This window comes from Solanum pennellii, chromosome 11, assembly GCF_001406875.1.
Source record: "Solanum pennellii chromosome 11, SPENNV200".
Lineage (NCBI taxonomy): Eukaryota > Viridiplantae > Streptophyta > Magnoliopsida > Solanales > Solanaceae > Solanum > Solanum pennellii.
The window spans coordinates 5,957,804-5,972,771 of record NC_028647.1 but is presented as its reverse complement, the minus strand read 5'-3'; the positions used below and the strand labels follow the sequence as shown (position 1 = coordinate 5,972,771).

Below are 14,968 nucleotides of genomic sequence, written 5' to 3'. Positions count from 1 at the left end.
ATATATATATATATATATATATATATATATATATATATATATATATATGCCTCAAGTTCTTTACAAAGACATACATCCACTCATTAGCTTTTGATGATCTTCAAGCAGAAACAATTACATATGCCAAAAGTTAGACAAATTGAGGTGAGCTAATATTGCTACTCTAATTAGACATGAACTTCTCCATCAAAACTAGCAACTTTTGATCCATTTTTATCTGTATACGTGTTCAGATTGATCTAATGCTACTCCAAGTCTTTTACTTTCCCATCAGAATAAGGCTTTTTCGGTTTATTTTCGGTTTAAATAACCTAACACTGGGCTAGTAACTTACATTAAAGACCCCCTGTTTATTAAGCTTGCAATGCGGCTTACAAGTCCGAACCACCCCTCGATAGGCTTATTTCCAGGGATAATAATCACTGATCTAGTTTGATCATTCACAATAACCAAAACAAATCTACCATACTTCTTGTACTGAGGTTTAGCTAATTTAGAATAGTGAAAAAAAGTAAAGAGAGAACATGCAATGGCTAGATTTCCTTCAATAAATGGACATGGCAGAAGTACAAGGAGGAAGACTAATCAGTTTGTCTAGAATATGGGGAGGGGAGGGGGAAGAGCAGCTAGGTATTGGGGGAGTCCACGTTGACTCCTCACTATCATTATATAGAAGAGCAGCAATCAGGCATCAGCAGGCCTTTAGGGGCATGTGGGGTCTATAAGAATAACATACTCCCTCCTTTCAATTTGTTTATCCTATTTTGACTTGGCATGGAGTATAAGAAAATAAAGAAGACTTTTGAATCTTGTGATCTTAAATTATAGATATATCAAATGTATCAAAATGTCATTTAATCTTGTGGTTTAAACATGTCATATGGAAAGTTGGAATTAAAGAGTTGCCAAAAAAGAAAGAGGTATGCTTTTTGAAACGGACAAAAAAGGAAAGTAGGACAAGCAAATTGAACCAGAGAGAGTACATAAAAATGGAAGATGAATGATTGAGGAATTTCAAGCTAAACATACTGTAGATAATGAGGAATTTCACGAAAACATTTGAATAGAAAAGAGAACTAAGATGAAACTTCTAGCAACTACAACCCCAGAGAAAAAGGAAGAGGGAAATTTTGTATAGAAACCTTCTCGTCTGAAAATAATTTAAAATTATACCACAATAGTGTTTCAACAGTCCAACCCACTAAAAGTGTACCCAAAATAAATCCCCTATATACATGGTTTCTCTATTGTCGGCTCTCCGCCATCCCCTATAAATGATGCAAGGTACTCAATATCTGTGACTAGAATTATTATTGGTTTATATCAAGTAAATATGGTGTCTGAGATGAACTTGAATGGAGTGGTCAGTGAGAATTCATATAGCCGATCCCAGTTTGCTCGGGATCGAGGCATAGTAGTTGTATTTATAAGTCAATCATCAAGCCATTTTGTCAAAATGCCATTACCTGCCGTATACAGGCAACACCTGCCCATTGAGATGATAGAATCAGCAGATCTACATCTTCAATTTCCATTTGATTCTCCTTTAGCAGAAGCTGAACTTGCAGAAATTGACTTTGATCAATGACCAGTAACAAATCAACTCTGCTGGATTATAGCAGCCAAGTTAAGATCACTTAGAAAAATGAAGTTTTCTGCATAGTGAACTGCATACTACATAAACTGTAAAAGGCCCAAATATAGAAAAACAGATTTTGACTTCCCAAATTCAGTCACCCTTCCCATGAACTGAAAATAATAACATTCAGGAAATTCTTAGTCCACGAAAGCCAATTGATCTTCTTCATCAAGAAGATCAGTAAACTCAAACTGAAATGCGGGACTTCAAACTCAAACCTTAACAATGGTACGTTCCAAGTATTCAGTAGCTTCTGGTAAGGAACCATCTTGCAACAGTGTCTGGCCAATAATAAGCAAAGCTCGAACATTCTCAGGATCCTTGGCGATAGCAAGTCTGTAACACAGATATTAAAAAGAGGATGCTACAGAGAAGGGAAAAAGAAATGAGGCGGTGAGGATTGCTTTTATTAAAGGAGAGAAATACCGTAGAAAGGACATAGCTTCAGCTTTACGTCCTCCTGCTAAGAGTTTGATTGAGAGCTGATGAGATTTCAACAAACGAAGATTTAGAAAGCAGCAAGATAAATTCAACATTTCAAGTCTCAATATCAGGAAACGAAAATAGTTACTAACATTAACCAATTCATGAGGTGATATGTTCTGGACACATATTTTGCTCTGATTTTTTGATGGATCTATTTTGATTTCTCCAGTATTACCCAACTCTTTCTGATGTGCAGCTTCTGATTGAGGATCCTTCTGAGGTAGCCCCAGTTTCTTGCGAACATTTGGATGGTTTAGAGATAGTTGCTGTATATAAAAAGGTAATGAGTTCTAAGAAACAAAATTTTTCCAATACTCACCACACCGATTGGTTCATGAAGATGTGCGAAGTGCAACCCTAAGACACAACATTTTTCAACGACCGCTATTAGACAAGGAAAAATTTACAAAAGAGAATGTCAGCTACGTAGGATTTGCTAAACAGAGTGTGTCTAGAGGGAGCAAAAGTGAAATAAAGAGGAGAGCATAGACATTTTCCAAGGGAAGTTTGAAGAAAAATTTATATCTTCATTATCTAGTAGTTCATCTATCATGCTCTCTTTCCACGTTAGGAGGAGGAAAAAGCAAATTTGAAACTTAATGCCTTTTGTGTAATAAAACCTCTTGGCATCTAGTGGATAACATGAGAGGTTACAAAACTTCCTACAACAACAGACTACTTAAGCATTTGTCGGCACGCCCAGTCAAGCAAGAAATAAAGTTGGGATGAGGAACCTTAGGAAGAATACTTCAGAAGAGATACCTGAATAACAGTCATCGAACTATTGGTAAGCCAAAAAACTAAACTCCCCTGAAAAATAGAAATATAAACAAAAACTTCATGTCATGCACACAATCCTTTGTCAGGTATATCAAGATAGAAAGGCAAGCAAATGAGTCAGAAAGACAATGCAATTACTTTATTTTGCAATCCCCTCTCCTGCTCTCCAACCCAACACCGAAAATTTTAAGCAGATTAAAGAAAAAGATAGTGACCCATCAATGTAAATATCTATTTGCATGTGATCAGTCCACCACTGCTACCATTCTTTCACATAAAACCTGACAGACAACTAAATCAAGTTTCTCCATCCATCACCAACTTCAAAATTCATTGGGGCTTCCCGTTCTGCCAAATTTATATTGTACTATTCGGGTAGTCTCGTCAGGTCATAGTTCAATTGGCAACTCATTAACTTCCAAAGCTCAGCTTTCACCAATTTCAAACAACCATTGATGTGCCACTTGTTCATCACTATATCAATTACATTAATTGCATGTCTTATGCCTAGTACAATCCATCTCTCAGGAATAAAAAAGAGAACAGTTCGCAAGAGAAACTAACCCTATCAGACAAAAACATTAAATCATGCTATACTACTTACAATCCATCCAATTATAATATGGTTTGAGTCTAATAACTTTATAAAAGCAAAAGATAAGCCATAGAGCTGCAAATTATGATGACAAAAATCTCCTACCATGAGTGACCAACTGTCCAGAAATCCTAGGTACGCATTCAAGCTAATCATGATGCAAACCACCTAGAAAAGCAAGAACATCCCGACTATTCCAATTCACAGCTCTAACATGATGAATTGCTCAGGTACTGAGATACTCAGATTCAAAGCAGAAAAAACAGTGTATTTACAATACCATAAACCCTTTTTTCCTTAAATGGAGAAAACAATTTTAAGATAAAAAGGGTCACAAAGAATGGACAGAAAAGTCAAAAGCATGCCTCCATTAACAACTTTCAAGAAAACAATGATTCCAGCTACTGTTGAGACCAATAAATTAACAGACCAAAATAATGTTCCAGGGAAACCAACATAAACAGTTCAAAGATAAAAAATCAGTTTCCTTCTTCAAGTTATCTTACAATTAGACCACAAAGCTAAAAATAATTAAGGAAAACATGGGATGCCAAGTTCAAACATAAAAATGGACAAATCCTACAGCACATATTTTTTTGGAATCAAATGGTTGATTACCTGGGGCATATGGAATGTAATAAATAAAATGGGTAATGTCAGGACTTCCAAGTACTTCTTGTAGTACTGTAACCAAAAAAAAACGGAAGTGTTAAGACTTGCATCTCAAAATTATCATCAGGAAAACAGAAAACTATTGATAACATCCTAATTTTTGTTTTCAAGGTTTACGAGCCTAAATTTGAGAGTTTTCCCATAACACCTCACACGTTCGTAGACATTCAATTTGATTTATTAATATTTTAACAAACATATTTTAGTTTTTTGATGAAGTAAGATGTTGTATTTGAAAGGCATCAAGGAGATGCAAGTTACACACACAAAAACATGGTTAACTCATGAGAACAAAAAGAATGGTCGCTAATGATATCTAAGAAGGGTAATATATCATTAACACCGGATAAATTGCTCCAATGGGAGAGCTTAATAAGGGAAAAGGATTTCAAACTGCTAATCGAAAAAGGAAGATGAATTATAATTTGATAGGGTGAGAAGAATTTTGTATAAAGGAGGCGGACTCCATACCAGACTTTTTGGAAGCCTTGTGAAATATATAGGCCTTTTACTTTCTGTTCTAGAGTGGTCAGGCCCAGCACTAGCTTTATGCTGATGAATAATATGTTAACATTATCAAAAAATAATTTTATATCTCTAGATACTTAAATTATTTTCAAAGGATTGAGAAATCGATATCCGAATTCACTTCACAAATTCTATTATTTGATACTCGTACTCCGAAACTAGGCATTCTTTTTGGATAGGAGGATAGAATTTTTAGAATTTCTCAAATTCTTTGGATAACTGTGGTAATAAGATAATCGATAAGTTAAAGATGTACCTCCACAAATGGAGTTTGAATAGAGATTGGTTAACTGTGGTAATAAGATAATCGATAAGTTAAAGATGCACCTCCACAAATGGAGTTTGAATAGAGATTGGTTAAGTCCCTTTATTACACCGCAAATTGACGAAAATCACATTTAGATCAAAGTATGAGGATATATTGCATAAATTTCTGAGAGATTACTGAGTACTGACCTTGGCTATTAATCCCACGAATCCACTCATTTTTTCAACTGAAGATTTCCGAAAAGATACCTGAAGTAACAGAAAGAGAGAGATCATCTCTATCAAAAAGCATGGGGAAAAAACACCTCGAATATCACTTGCATAAGAAACTAACCAAGCTCACTATACTATATACTCGAATACACTGTGCGGCATTCTCAAAATAATCAATTTCAAGAAAGTGTTTCTGGAAACTTGTTTTCCCCCCTTATATTCCCTTCCATTTACGAGACAAGTTTATAAAAGTCATTTGGTGCGCAAGGGAAGGAGAAATATTAGGAAAAGACTTCTTTTAAATGTAGCCCCTTGATGTTTTTATTTCTTATTTATTTATATTTTTTATCACGAGAAGATAACACTATTTAGTTTAGCTAACATCATATCATGTTTTTGAATTCTGCTATTTGAATCCCATCACCAATAAATTACCAACTACTTATAATATTCTTCCCACTTTCCTCGTCTGTTTCTTTCCCTTTCATCTTTTGGTTGGTTATTTTTCTTCCTCATTCCAGCCCCTTTTATTGGTGATTCTTTCTCTTTCGCTTCGCATTTCACGTCACACTGTCAGAACTTTTATCCATCTCATCCTCCGAAAACACACTGTTATTTCCCCAGGTCAACCTTCTCTATTCTTATAACTCACAGCCACAAGAAATACAGGCAATATAAGATAAATCTTTTCCATTGTACTGTTGCATCATTTTTTGGGTGAAAGCTTTTCGGCTTCGGCAGTTGAGTGAAATGAAAATTGAATTATGCCTTTAGATAGACCCTGTTCAAGTCTTATCTCATACCCTGAAACTGTAGCTTACTTGAACTACATTTTGCAACTGTGACCATAAAAGATGGCTTCTTGAACCAATTGCTAAAGTCGTGTGTGGTAAAGAACATTCTTCTTTTTCTTTTCTGGATTGCGATGGTGTCCAAGCAACTTGCGCACACCTCGACTATTCCACAAAGTACTTGCACACACCTCGACTTTTCAGGCCTGCCCCAAACATTAAACAGTATCCAAGACCCACCAGCCATTGCAAGGTGGGAACCAAGAGAACATGTCTGAATATTAAATGCTGGTTAACCAGCACGAAATTGATCATGTTGACGATCAAATACCTAAACATAAGTAATATTGGATAACAGTTCACCCTCCAAACAGAAAAGGAAAAAGAAATTATATATGAAAATGTAGCTAGTATCAAGGACAAGTACAAGGTACAGGTCTCTTAATCCCGTAATGAAACTCTGTTACCAGTTTCCACAAAGAAAGACGACAAGAAAACAGAATGGCAGTAAATCTCAAGGTCGATAAAAGCAATATACCTGAACGTTGATATAATGCAATCCAGCAATCAGTAATGGAAAGACTGGCCCTAAAACACCACTAGGGACCTCGGTCAAGTTCTGAAACCAAAGAATGCCCCCCTAAAATGAAATGAAATGGGAATAAGTATCATCAAGTGGACAGAATATTTATTTTTTCCTGAAACGGAAGTGGACAGAATATTTATTTTTTCCTGAAACGGAAGTGGACAGAATATTTAAACTAAAAAAAGTTTCAAAGCTTTATGATTTATCATACAGGAATTAGACTACTACTCCCTTTGTCCCAAATTATGTAGCCTTTTCCTTTTTACTTTTTCCCTAAACGACTGTCATTCTTCTATAATTAGAAACAATTCAACTTTAAAATTCTCAAGTTACCTAATTAAATTATTTATAGTTCACACAAATATCTACGGTTTGTTTTAAACCTCAAGTTTCAAAGGTCTTCCTTTTTAAAAACTTTGTGTCAGGTCAAACAGTGCCACATAAATTGGGACAAAGTAACTAAAGTAATTTGGTAAGAACAAACAATATACTTAATCTATAAAAGTCCAACCAATTTGGTAAGAAGAAACTATATACTTGGATATTAAAGTCCTTCATAAATAATTTGACGTTCTCTATCAACTACTATCATAGAAAAAGTGAAGACAGCAGTGAGGAGCGTGTAGAGAGGGAGGTGGATGAGAAAAGAAATGACTTCTGCTAGAGGCAGACAGGAGAATTCATGGTATAACTGACTGGAATTTTCTGGGAATTCATGGAGTAGAACGTGAGAGTCCAAAATAGAGAATTGGGAAAATGACAGTCAATAGAATAGTCTGGGATAGGAAGTAACATGGGTTATAAAAAGGAATTTCGATAAGATAAGGTTCCCTGATGAAAGTGTGGGACGTGAGACATATTCCGAGGCAAGGGAGGGATCTTAAATTTTGTTACTATCACCAACAAGTTGACTTCCCTCGGACAGGTATCAGATTTACTAGGTCCAAAGTAAGGTTCAAGACCAAATCAACACTTGAGATCTTAGTGTGGGCATTGCATAGGTCTAGACATCCTAGTGGCCAATGAAGCTCTCTTGGCTGGAGATTGAAATCAGGTGAGTCTGTAATCAAATGAGTTCGATGGATCAAATTTTGCATCACAAGTGACAGATACCCGGTGCTAGTAAATAGAGAGCCAGCGGGGTTTTTCACTCCTCAAAATGGGATTAGAAAGGGCCATCGAGTGTTGTTTGGAAGAGTGTGGCTCCCACTAAATTTAAGTGTTTTGTCTGGTTGGTAGCTAGGAGAGCTTGTTTGACTCATGAAGCATTACAGGGAAGGAGCCTCACAATAGCTTCTAGATGCTTACTATGCAAAGAGACTCTGGAAACCAACAAACACTTGTATATGCCAGAACACCAGCAGACTTATTGAGTTGTTGGATCAGAAGGGGGATCAACAAGAGTCAAAAGAAGTGGTGGAGAACCGTACCTGCTTGTATCTGGTGGAGCTCAATAAAGAAGATTAAATGGAAAGTAATTACTTCCTTAGGTTTTTGGTGTAAAGAACAAAATATAGAAGAGGAAATCCAATTAGTGTACCCTGTGCGCACCCAAAGGGTTGCGGCTGGGGGTTTCCCTTGCCATCAAAAAGGAAAAAGGTTCTTGGTAAGTATTTCTGTGTTTTCCCCTCCCTTCTCTGTTACTACTTTTTGGAGGTGGCCACCATAGCCCTTAATGTTGAGGTATACAAGTTACTAGTTCAAAAAAAAACGAAAACCTCATTGGATGTGTGTAAAATGCGCTCTTTGTTTGCAGGAGGAGATGCGACGAAGCAAAAGAAGAGGAAAAAACAAGCCAAGCGAACTATTTACTATTTATGTTGCATATATTGAGTGCCTCACTTACTTGAGAATTACCATTTAGTTTCACCGCTATGTTGTCGAATCGCATGTTATATGCATCAACAATGCTTATACAGTCAGTTTTTCACTAGCATGTTATATGTATCAACAATGCTTATACAGTCAGCTTTTGACTAGGTGTATCAATTGAGCCTTGTAAAAGATAATGATACAAAACCAAACTAAGCAAAATTAAGGGGAGAAAGAGAAAACTTATAATAGCAGAAAGAAAACCAATCCTGCACAAGAATTGCATATATGAAAAAGGGTGTTCTTACACAATCAAAGCCTTCATGATGACGCAGTGACATTCTTCTAATAGTCGTAATCCAAAGAAGAAAGCAGGGCACCTAAAATGCATAAAGATCATGACCAATATGACAAAATTAATCTACAACATCCTACTATCATCAATGAAGTACCAAATTTCATGCGGAGATTTCAAAAGCTTCAACTGAATGTGACAATAAAAATAACATCAATATGGATCTACTTTTTTGTGTGAAGTCTTCTAAAACAAAGCAAACAGACACGGAAAACGAAACATAACTTATTGTAGTCTAACTTCTACTCATCTAAATAGGCAAATAATCAATTCTAAACCATGAAGACTTTCAATTTTTTGTTTTCTTCGCATGGTTTTCAAATAAATGTAGCAATTTCCTCAGTGTTCTATAATGTATAATGAAAAAGAGTCAATTATCTAGCATATATATGGGAAGTCATCAGAGGCAAATATACTTGATATAATAAATTATATAGGAGTATCACCTGAACTGTCAGAGAGGCGAAGTACCAAAATAATGAAGGACAGCCTGCTGCTCGTTTCTCCTTGAAAAAGATTTTAAGTTGGTCTCTAAGACTCCTTCCTGACATAGGCGGAGGCAGTGGAGGAGGCACTAAAAAATGCATAAAAAGATCAGTTAAAATTAATAGCTTCTGGTGTGCAAAGATCTCTTTTAAGAGGTAAAATATTATGTCCACCGTCTCAAACAACTCATTGAGGCTAGCCTCTTCACTCTTTCTTTTTTGTCTATATTTGTTAGGGTGGACATGTCATTATGAGATTGATTCTTTACAGAACAAAGAAAATAGCAGGCATTAGCAAAGTTATCTTAGTTCTTTTTTTCATGTCTTCTTTAATCAGTAGTGTGGGGGCTAGCTTGAGAGCACCTCCTCAACTGATCTGCAGGGCAACTTGGCTGGATCACAAGCATAGTTTCCCAAATCATGCCCATCAAGGCTGAAGCATACGGGAATACCAAGTATTGTAGCTGGGATTTGAACCTGGCATGTCCACATTGTTGCTCTCATGCCTCAACCACTAAGCCATCCTCTTGAGAACATTGTGTAAGTTTCATTTTAAAGAAGAGCACCCCAAGAAACATGAACTATTAAATGAAACAATAGCCAACTCTACTCTAGAGTGAATATATAGTTATATACTGAAGCACTTGGAGGGAAAGAAGTAGAACTGACGATAAAGTATATACAAGTTAAGTAAATCTTGGGCAGATTTTAATACTCTAAATAGGCATGTCGACAATGTGAAATTGAAAAGAGTATTGGGAAGTTTGTTGTGTTTGGACATAATTTCACTTGGAAACAAAAGTTGAAGTTTAGAGAGTAAAAACCATTGTTTCACTTGAGATACTCCTCAAACAAAGTATTTTGACTTCAAATTCTCTATTTCAAGTTGAAGTTAAAAACACACATTTATGGGCAATAAATCTCAAATTGAAGTTGAGATAATGAAATAATTTGAATGGACAACAGGCCTTAAATATCATTGTTCCGAAATTCCAACCAAAGGAAAAAGAGGCCCACCTACTCATTCCCCTCTTTCACTCCATACTACTTTTGAGTTCCAAAATTAGCATCAGATAAAAGGAAATCAATGGTGCTGAAAACAAAGCCTCACATTTAGGAAATAACTCTCCAATTCTCTTCAACTTGTGGAGTTGCAATAATACAAACGGGAATAACGTAAGCCTCAAAGCCACTGCTGAAGAAACTATAATGATCCACCTGCAAACCAAGTACGTACAGTGTATGGTTTCAAAATCAAGGGCCCATATACTAGCATTGGATAAAATTTAGAAAAAGAAAATACTAAATCAAGACATTACAAACTGTTCTACGGGCTTTTAGAAGGAACTTCGTCAATAAAAATGTTCCTCAGTGGTTGAAAAACTGGTCAATCCTTGTGCATAATTAATAGCCCTTGTAAAAGTTGAGTCCTATTAATGAAGACTGAACTTTTTCTTTTGGCAAGGTAAGGACAGAGCAGTTATTTTTCCACCATATACAGTTCACAAGCTAGAATTTTCTGCATTGTTTGCTTATCTTCTGTATATGAATTTCAAGCTGGGTAACATGGCTCTTTTCACCTTACTGAATCAATTATCAAAGCCATTTTTAGAACTACATTACAATTTTACACTGAAACTAGGAATTTTAAAAATACCAGCAAAAAACTTATAATTTCTGAAAATTTATATAAACGTGCTTAACAAAAAATTTGGAACCAATGGAGTATGTTACCATGGGAAGCCAGTGAGGTCATGATAACCATCCAGCAACGAAATCAAGGCACGTACTGGAAGAATGGACTCCTCAACATTTGCACTAATATTTTCGCTGATCAACAAATCGGTGTTCTCTTTCTGAGTAACCACTGAGTCGTCACTGATGTTACCAATTCGCAAGTCGACAGTGGAGAAGGAACGGCAGAAGGAAACACTGTGCGGAATAAAAAATTGCCGCTTTGATGGTAACAACGAGTTCAGAAAATGGACAGACCGGTTGTGCCCACGGTTGTGATCGGAAGGGTTTGAGGGTTTATTGTGAGAATCCGAAGAAGTGAAATTGTGGAGAAAGAATATTTCCGGCGAATTACGAGAGTAGCGGCGGTGCCGGAGGAATCTCTGAACCGACATGATGAACCGGCGGTTGGTATCGGACGGCGGGTTACAACGAAACCAGGATTAACATAATAACTTACTTAAAATTAAAATTATACTACTAATAATTTCATTAAAAGAAAACATTAATTTCTTAATAGAAAGTGCTAATATCCTATATAAAATTTCTGAGAACACAAATCTATAAGAAATATTCTAAATTAAATGTGGAATAAGTTATTTTTTAATCAACGATTCTTTGGATGCACACCGGGTATAAAATCTTCGCTTATATACAATAGTTTGTAAATCAAATAGAAAATATAATCAGTAATGGGCAAGTCTGGTGCGACGATCTCGACCCAGAAGGCAAATCCCTTATTTTTGCTGGCAAGGGATTTTGAACTTGAGACCTCTAACGTGGAAGTCCCAAGCTCAAAGCACCGGGCTACCCCGAGGGACTTTTAATCAATGTTTATGGACTTGAATAAAAGATATAAAAAGTTTATAAAGAGGCATAAATGATGCATCTAAAAATCTAAAATGAAAAATATTTTGTTTTTTACTTTATATTTTTATTCTTGATTTTATTATTTGGTTTCGTAGTATAGATTGATTGGGTGAAGTTAACATTTTTTTTACCCTCCCTAGGAGCTCCCACCCCTTTTGCTCCTTTGGCGACTCAAATTCGCAACATTCGGCTTGAAAGTGAGGGGTGCTTACCATTCGAACAACTCCCTCTCGTCGTGAGGTTAACATTTTTTTTGTCGGTCTCAAATGTTTTTTTTTTTTGCATTTTCTCTTCCTTTTGTTATTACTTATTATGTTATTTCACTATCTATTTTTTCTCTTACGACTTATTTCAATAATTAAAAATCGCTAAACATGGCCTTAATTCACAAATGACAATCTAAAAAGTAAAACTTATAACATAAATTGATATAGTTAACTTCGTGTCTGTGAGATAGAGAAATGATATAATATTAAGTTCGCACCACAGATTTGTATCAAAGATTATGTGAGTTAAAAAAAATACGGTAATAACTATATAAATTAGAGAATTTACAAAACAAACTACATGTTTGAATTCTCTTCGAATCAAATTCAGAACTTTCTTCTTCTCCGAAGAACAAAGGTGCTTGATCACCTCATGTCATATAGTGAAATTGTGTGTAAAGTAGAGAAATAGTTACAAGGTATAACAGACTTATTAAGCCAAATCGAATTGTGATAAAAAAAATTATTGAAATAATGCATATTTTCTACATTTATTTTATTATAAATCGCATAATTCAAAATTTCATCATAACAAATATGATCAACTGCCAAAATTAAATAAATTAACTGATAACATTAAACTTGGATTATAAACTTAAAATCATAAGTTAGGAATTTTAATTATAATTTTTTAAAGTTTAGATATAAGTGCTTAAAATGCCTTTTTAATTTACCAAATACTATAAAAATGCTTTAAAATTATTTCAACCTTAAAAACACTTAAAATAAATCAATCCAAGCAGATTCAGTATTAAACTCGTTTTGTTTAATAATACAATATGACCACCACTTTGTACATTTTTTTTCAAGTAAAGCACACGAGCCTTATTTTAAATAAATAGTAAGAATTTCACATTTTACTCTTTGGACATAGTAGAGTGAAACTTTGGATAGCTGCAACTATATAGAGTAAATTATCGAAGGAGCTCCCAATCTAGGGATAATGCACAAGTACCCCCTCAATCTATGCACAAAATTTCAGACACACTTATACTATACTAAGGTCTTATTACCCTTCTGAGACGAGCACTATCCTCTTAGGGGATGAAAAGGAGCTGACATTATGTTCCACGTCATTGTCGTCGTCAATACCGTCGACAAGTTTGAAAAGGAAAAGTTGACTTACCGGCGATTGAACCATTAATAAGATTGATAATATACCAATTTTGAGAAGTAGTTGATTGATTGAGATTTGAAATTTATAATTAAACATCTATTACTAAAAAGTATTTTTCTTTTTAAGAATTCAATTTATATCTAGACTGATTTATTTTCAAATCAAATCCAAATGCTTTTTGGATTTCAATTTGGATTTTTTTTTCAAATCAAAAAATCAAATATGTATAATACTTGATTGATTTATTATCTTAGTGAATTCAATTCTTTTTGTTCATGTATGTTGTTTGAGAGATTTGGAAATAAAGAGGAGAGAGATCTTAATCAACTTTAATTAGGAGAGAGTAAGCGAGAGTGAATATTCAACCAAAGTGGGTTAGCTAAACAAATTTGCAACATTTATTACTTATTGGGACACATGTAGCAATTTCAACAGCCAATATAGAGTACTCAGTCACGGCTTAGAGTATTTGCTAAGACTCTGTGCGGCACTTGAAAACTTATTCACGAATCTTTCACGATCTTGTAAGCTCAAGTAAGCCTTTTTAGACTAAGATCGCTAAGAGAATGAAAGGAAGACTTAGAGAACTTTTGGAAGAAGACTTTTATTGCTTGGAAGATTGCTTACAACTTTCTTGGATTACAAATGAGAGCCCCCCCCCCCCCAATTTATACTACTACCTAGGGCTAAAGTGTAAATAAAAATTACTTACAAGTCCCTAAGTTATTTACACTTTGGTCCCTATTCTAGAAAAGTCTATATTTTCTAGGAACTTCCAAAGCCTTTCAAGAAATATCTAAATTATTCTAGAGAATTGTAGAGAACTCTCTAGTCTTCTTGATTAATCTAGAAGGTTCTAGAGTTTTCCGCAAACCTCTCCACAACTCTAGACCCTTCCGTCTCTATCCGGATGCAAAATTTAACTATGATGTGGCGGGACGTAACACTCTCCCCCACCTATTGATGCGACGACCGCGTCGCATCGTCACTTCATCAGCGACCGAGTCTTGTCTTCTCGTACGCGCGACCAATAGTCCATTGACTCGATCAATGCCCTCGCGCAACTTTTTCAATTGCTTCTTTATCTCTTCTAACTCGGCCTCACAATCTACCTCCTTCCAAGGATACAAGCGCCTCGGCGGCTTCTTTGGCATCACGACGTTGTTCTCTCTTGGAAGCTTCTTCATGCTTGGTGGCAAGGACTTCTTAGAACCATTGTCTTCTTTCAAACTTGTAATGGTGGCTAAAAATGTCGACTTCTCCTTCTTAGGATTTTTCTTGAGCTGCATGGCCGTTAGTCAGACCTTCCCTTCTGTCTTCGGTGCCTTAACCATGGGAACCATGCATGTTTCTCCTTTCTCCATGACAAGAAGTCGTTAGAGGTAAGGATCGATCACCGTGTGGTATTCCTGGAAGAACTCCTGCCCAAGAATTATATCAAAGAGATCTAAAAGAGTGACAGTGAAGTTAGTTTTACCTTGCCACTCGCCTAGCGTGATGCTTACTCCATGCGCGACTCTACTCACGGTAGTCGGTGGTGCATTGACCGTCCTAAGTTGGGCATTACTTGGACTATAATGCAGCCCCAACCTTATCGCTGCCGTCTTGGTCATAATATTGACCTTTGCACCTGTGTCGACCATAACACGAGCTGGTCTTCCATTGATCGTGATGTCGACATACCGCGCGCCGCATATTCTCGACTTCTCTGGTTGCTTGGTGATAGCTCCGCATAGTCCTATCAAGCCCAGTTGCGTCGTCTCCGCGCCTTG

General features: G+C 35.8%; 1 protein-coding gene across 4 annotated transcripts in view; it reads right to left on the bottom strand.

Moving 5' to 3' along the window:
• LOC107003086 (ALBINO3-like protein 2, chloroplastic) overlaps positions 1–11,503 on the bottom strand; it is a 17,149-nt gene extending 5,646 nt beyond the window's left edge. For 2 of the 4 annotated variants that reach the window (XR_003575297.1, XR_003575298.1), the window contains exons 1-12: positions 10,944–11,503; positions 10,321–10,427; positions 9,171–9,298; positions 8,678–8,749; positions 6,510–6,611; positions 5,157–5,216; positions 4,119–4,184; positions 2,888–2,935; positions 2,215–2,391; positions 2,066–2,121; positions 1,858–1,975; positions 1,467–1,749 (exon numbers count right to left, since the gene is read on the bottom strand). Coding sequence is in view for 1 of the 4 variants with exons in the window: in XM_015201335.2 (XP_015056821.1) it covers positions 1,467–1,556; positions 1,858–1,975; positions 2,066–2,121; positions 2,215–2,391; positions 2,888–2,935; positions 4,119–4,184; positions 5,157–5,216; positions 6,510–6,611; positions 8,678–8,749; positions 9,171–9,298; positions 10,321–10,427; positions 10,944–11,338 (1,419 nt within the window). In the remaining 3 variants the exon portion in view is untranslated. The remainder of the gene's footprint in view (positions 1–1,466; positions 1,750–1,857; positions 1,976–2,065; positions 2,122–2,214; positions 2,392–2,887; positions 2,936–4,118; positions 4,185–5,156; positions 5,217–6,509; positions 6,612–8,677; positions 8,750–9,170; positions 9,299–10,320; positions 10,428–10,943) is intronic. The other 2 variants (XR_003575296.1, XM_015201335.2) reach the window with 2 other exon arrangements.
• Between the last annotated feature and the right edge of the window lie 3,465 nt (positions 11,504–14,968).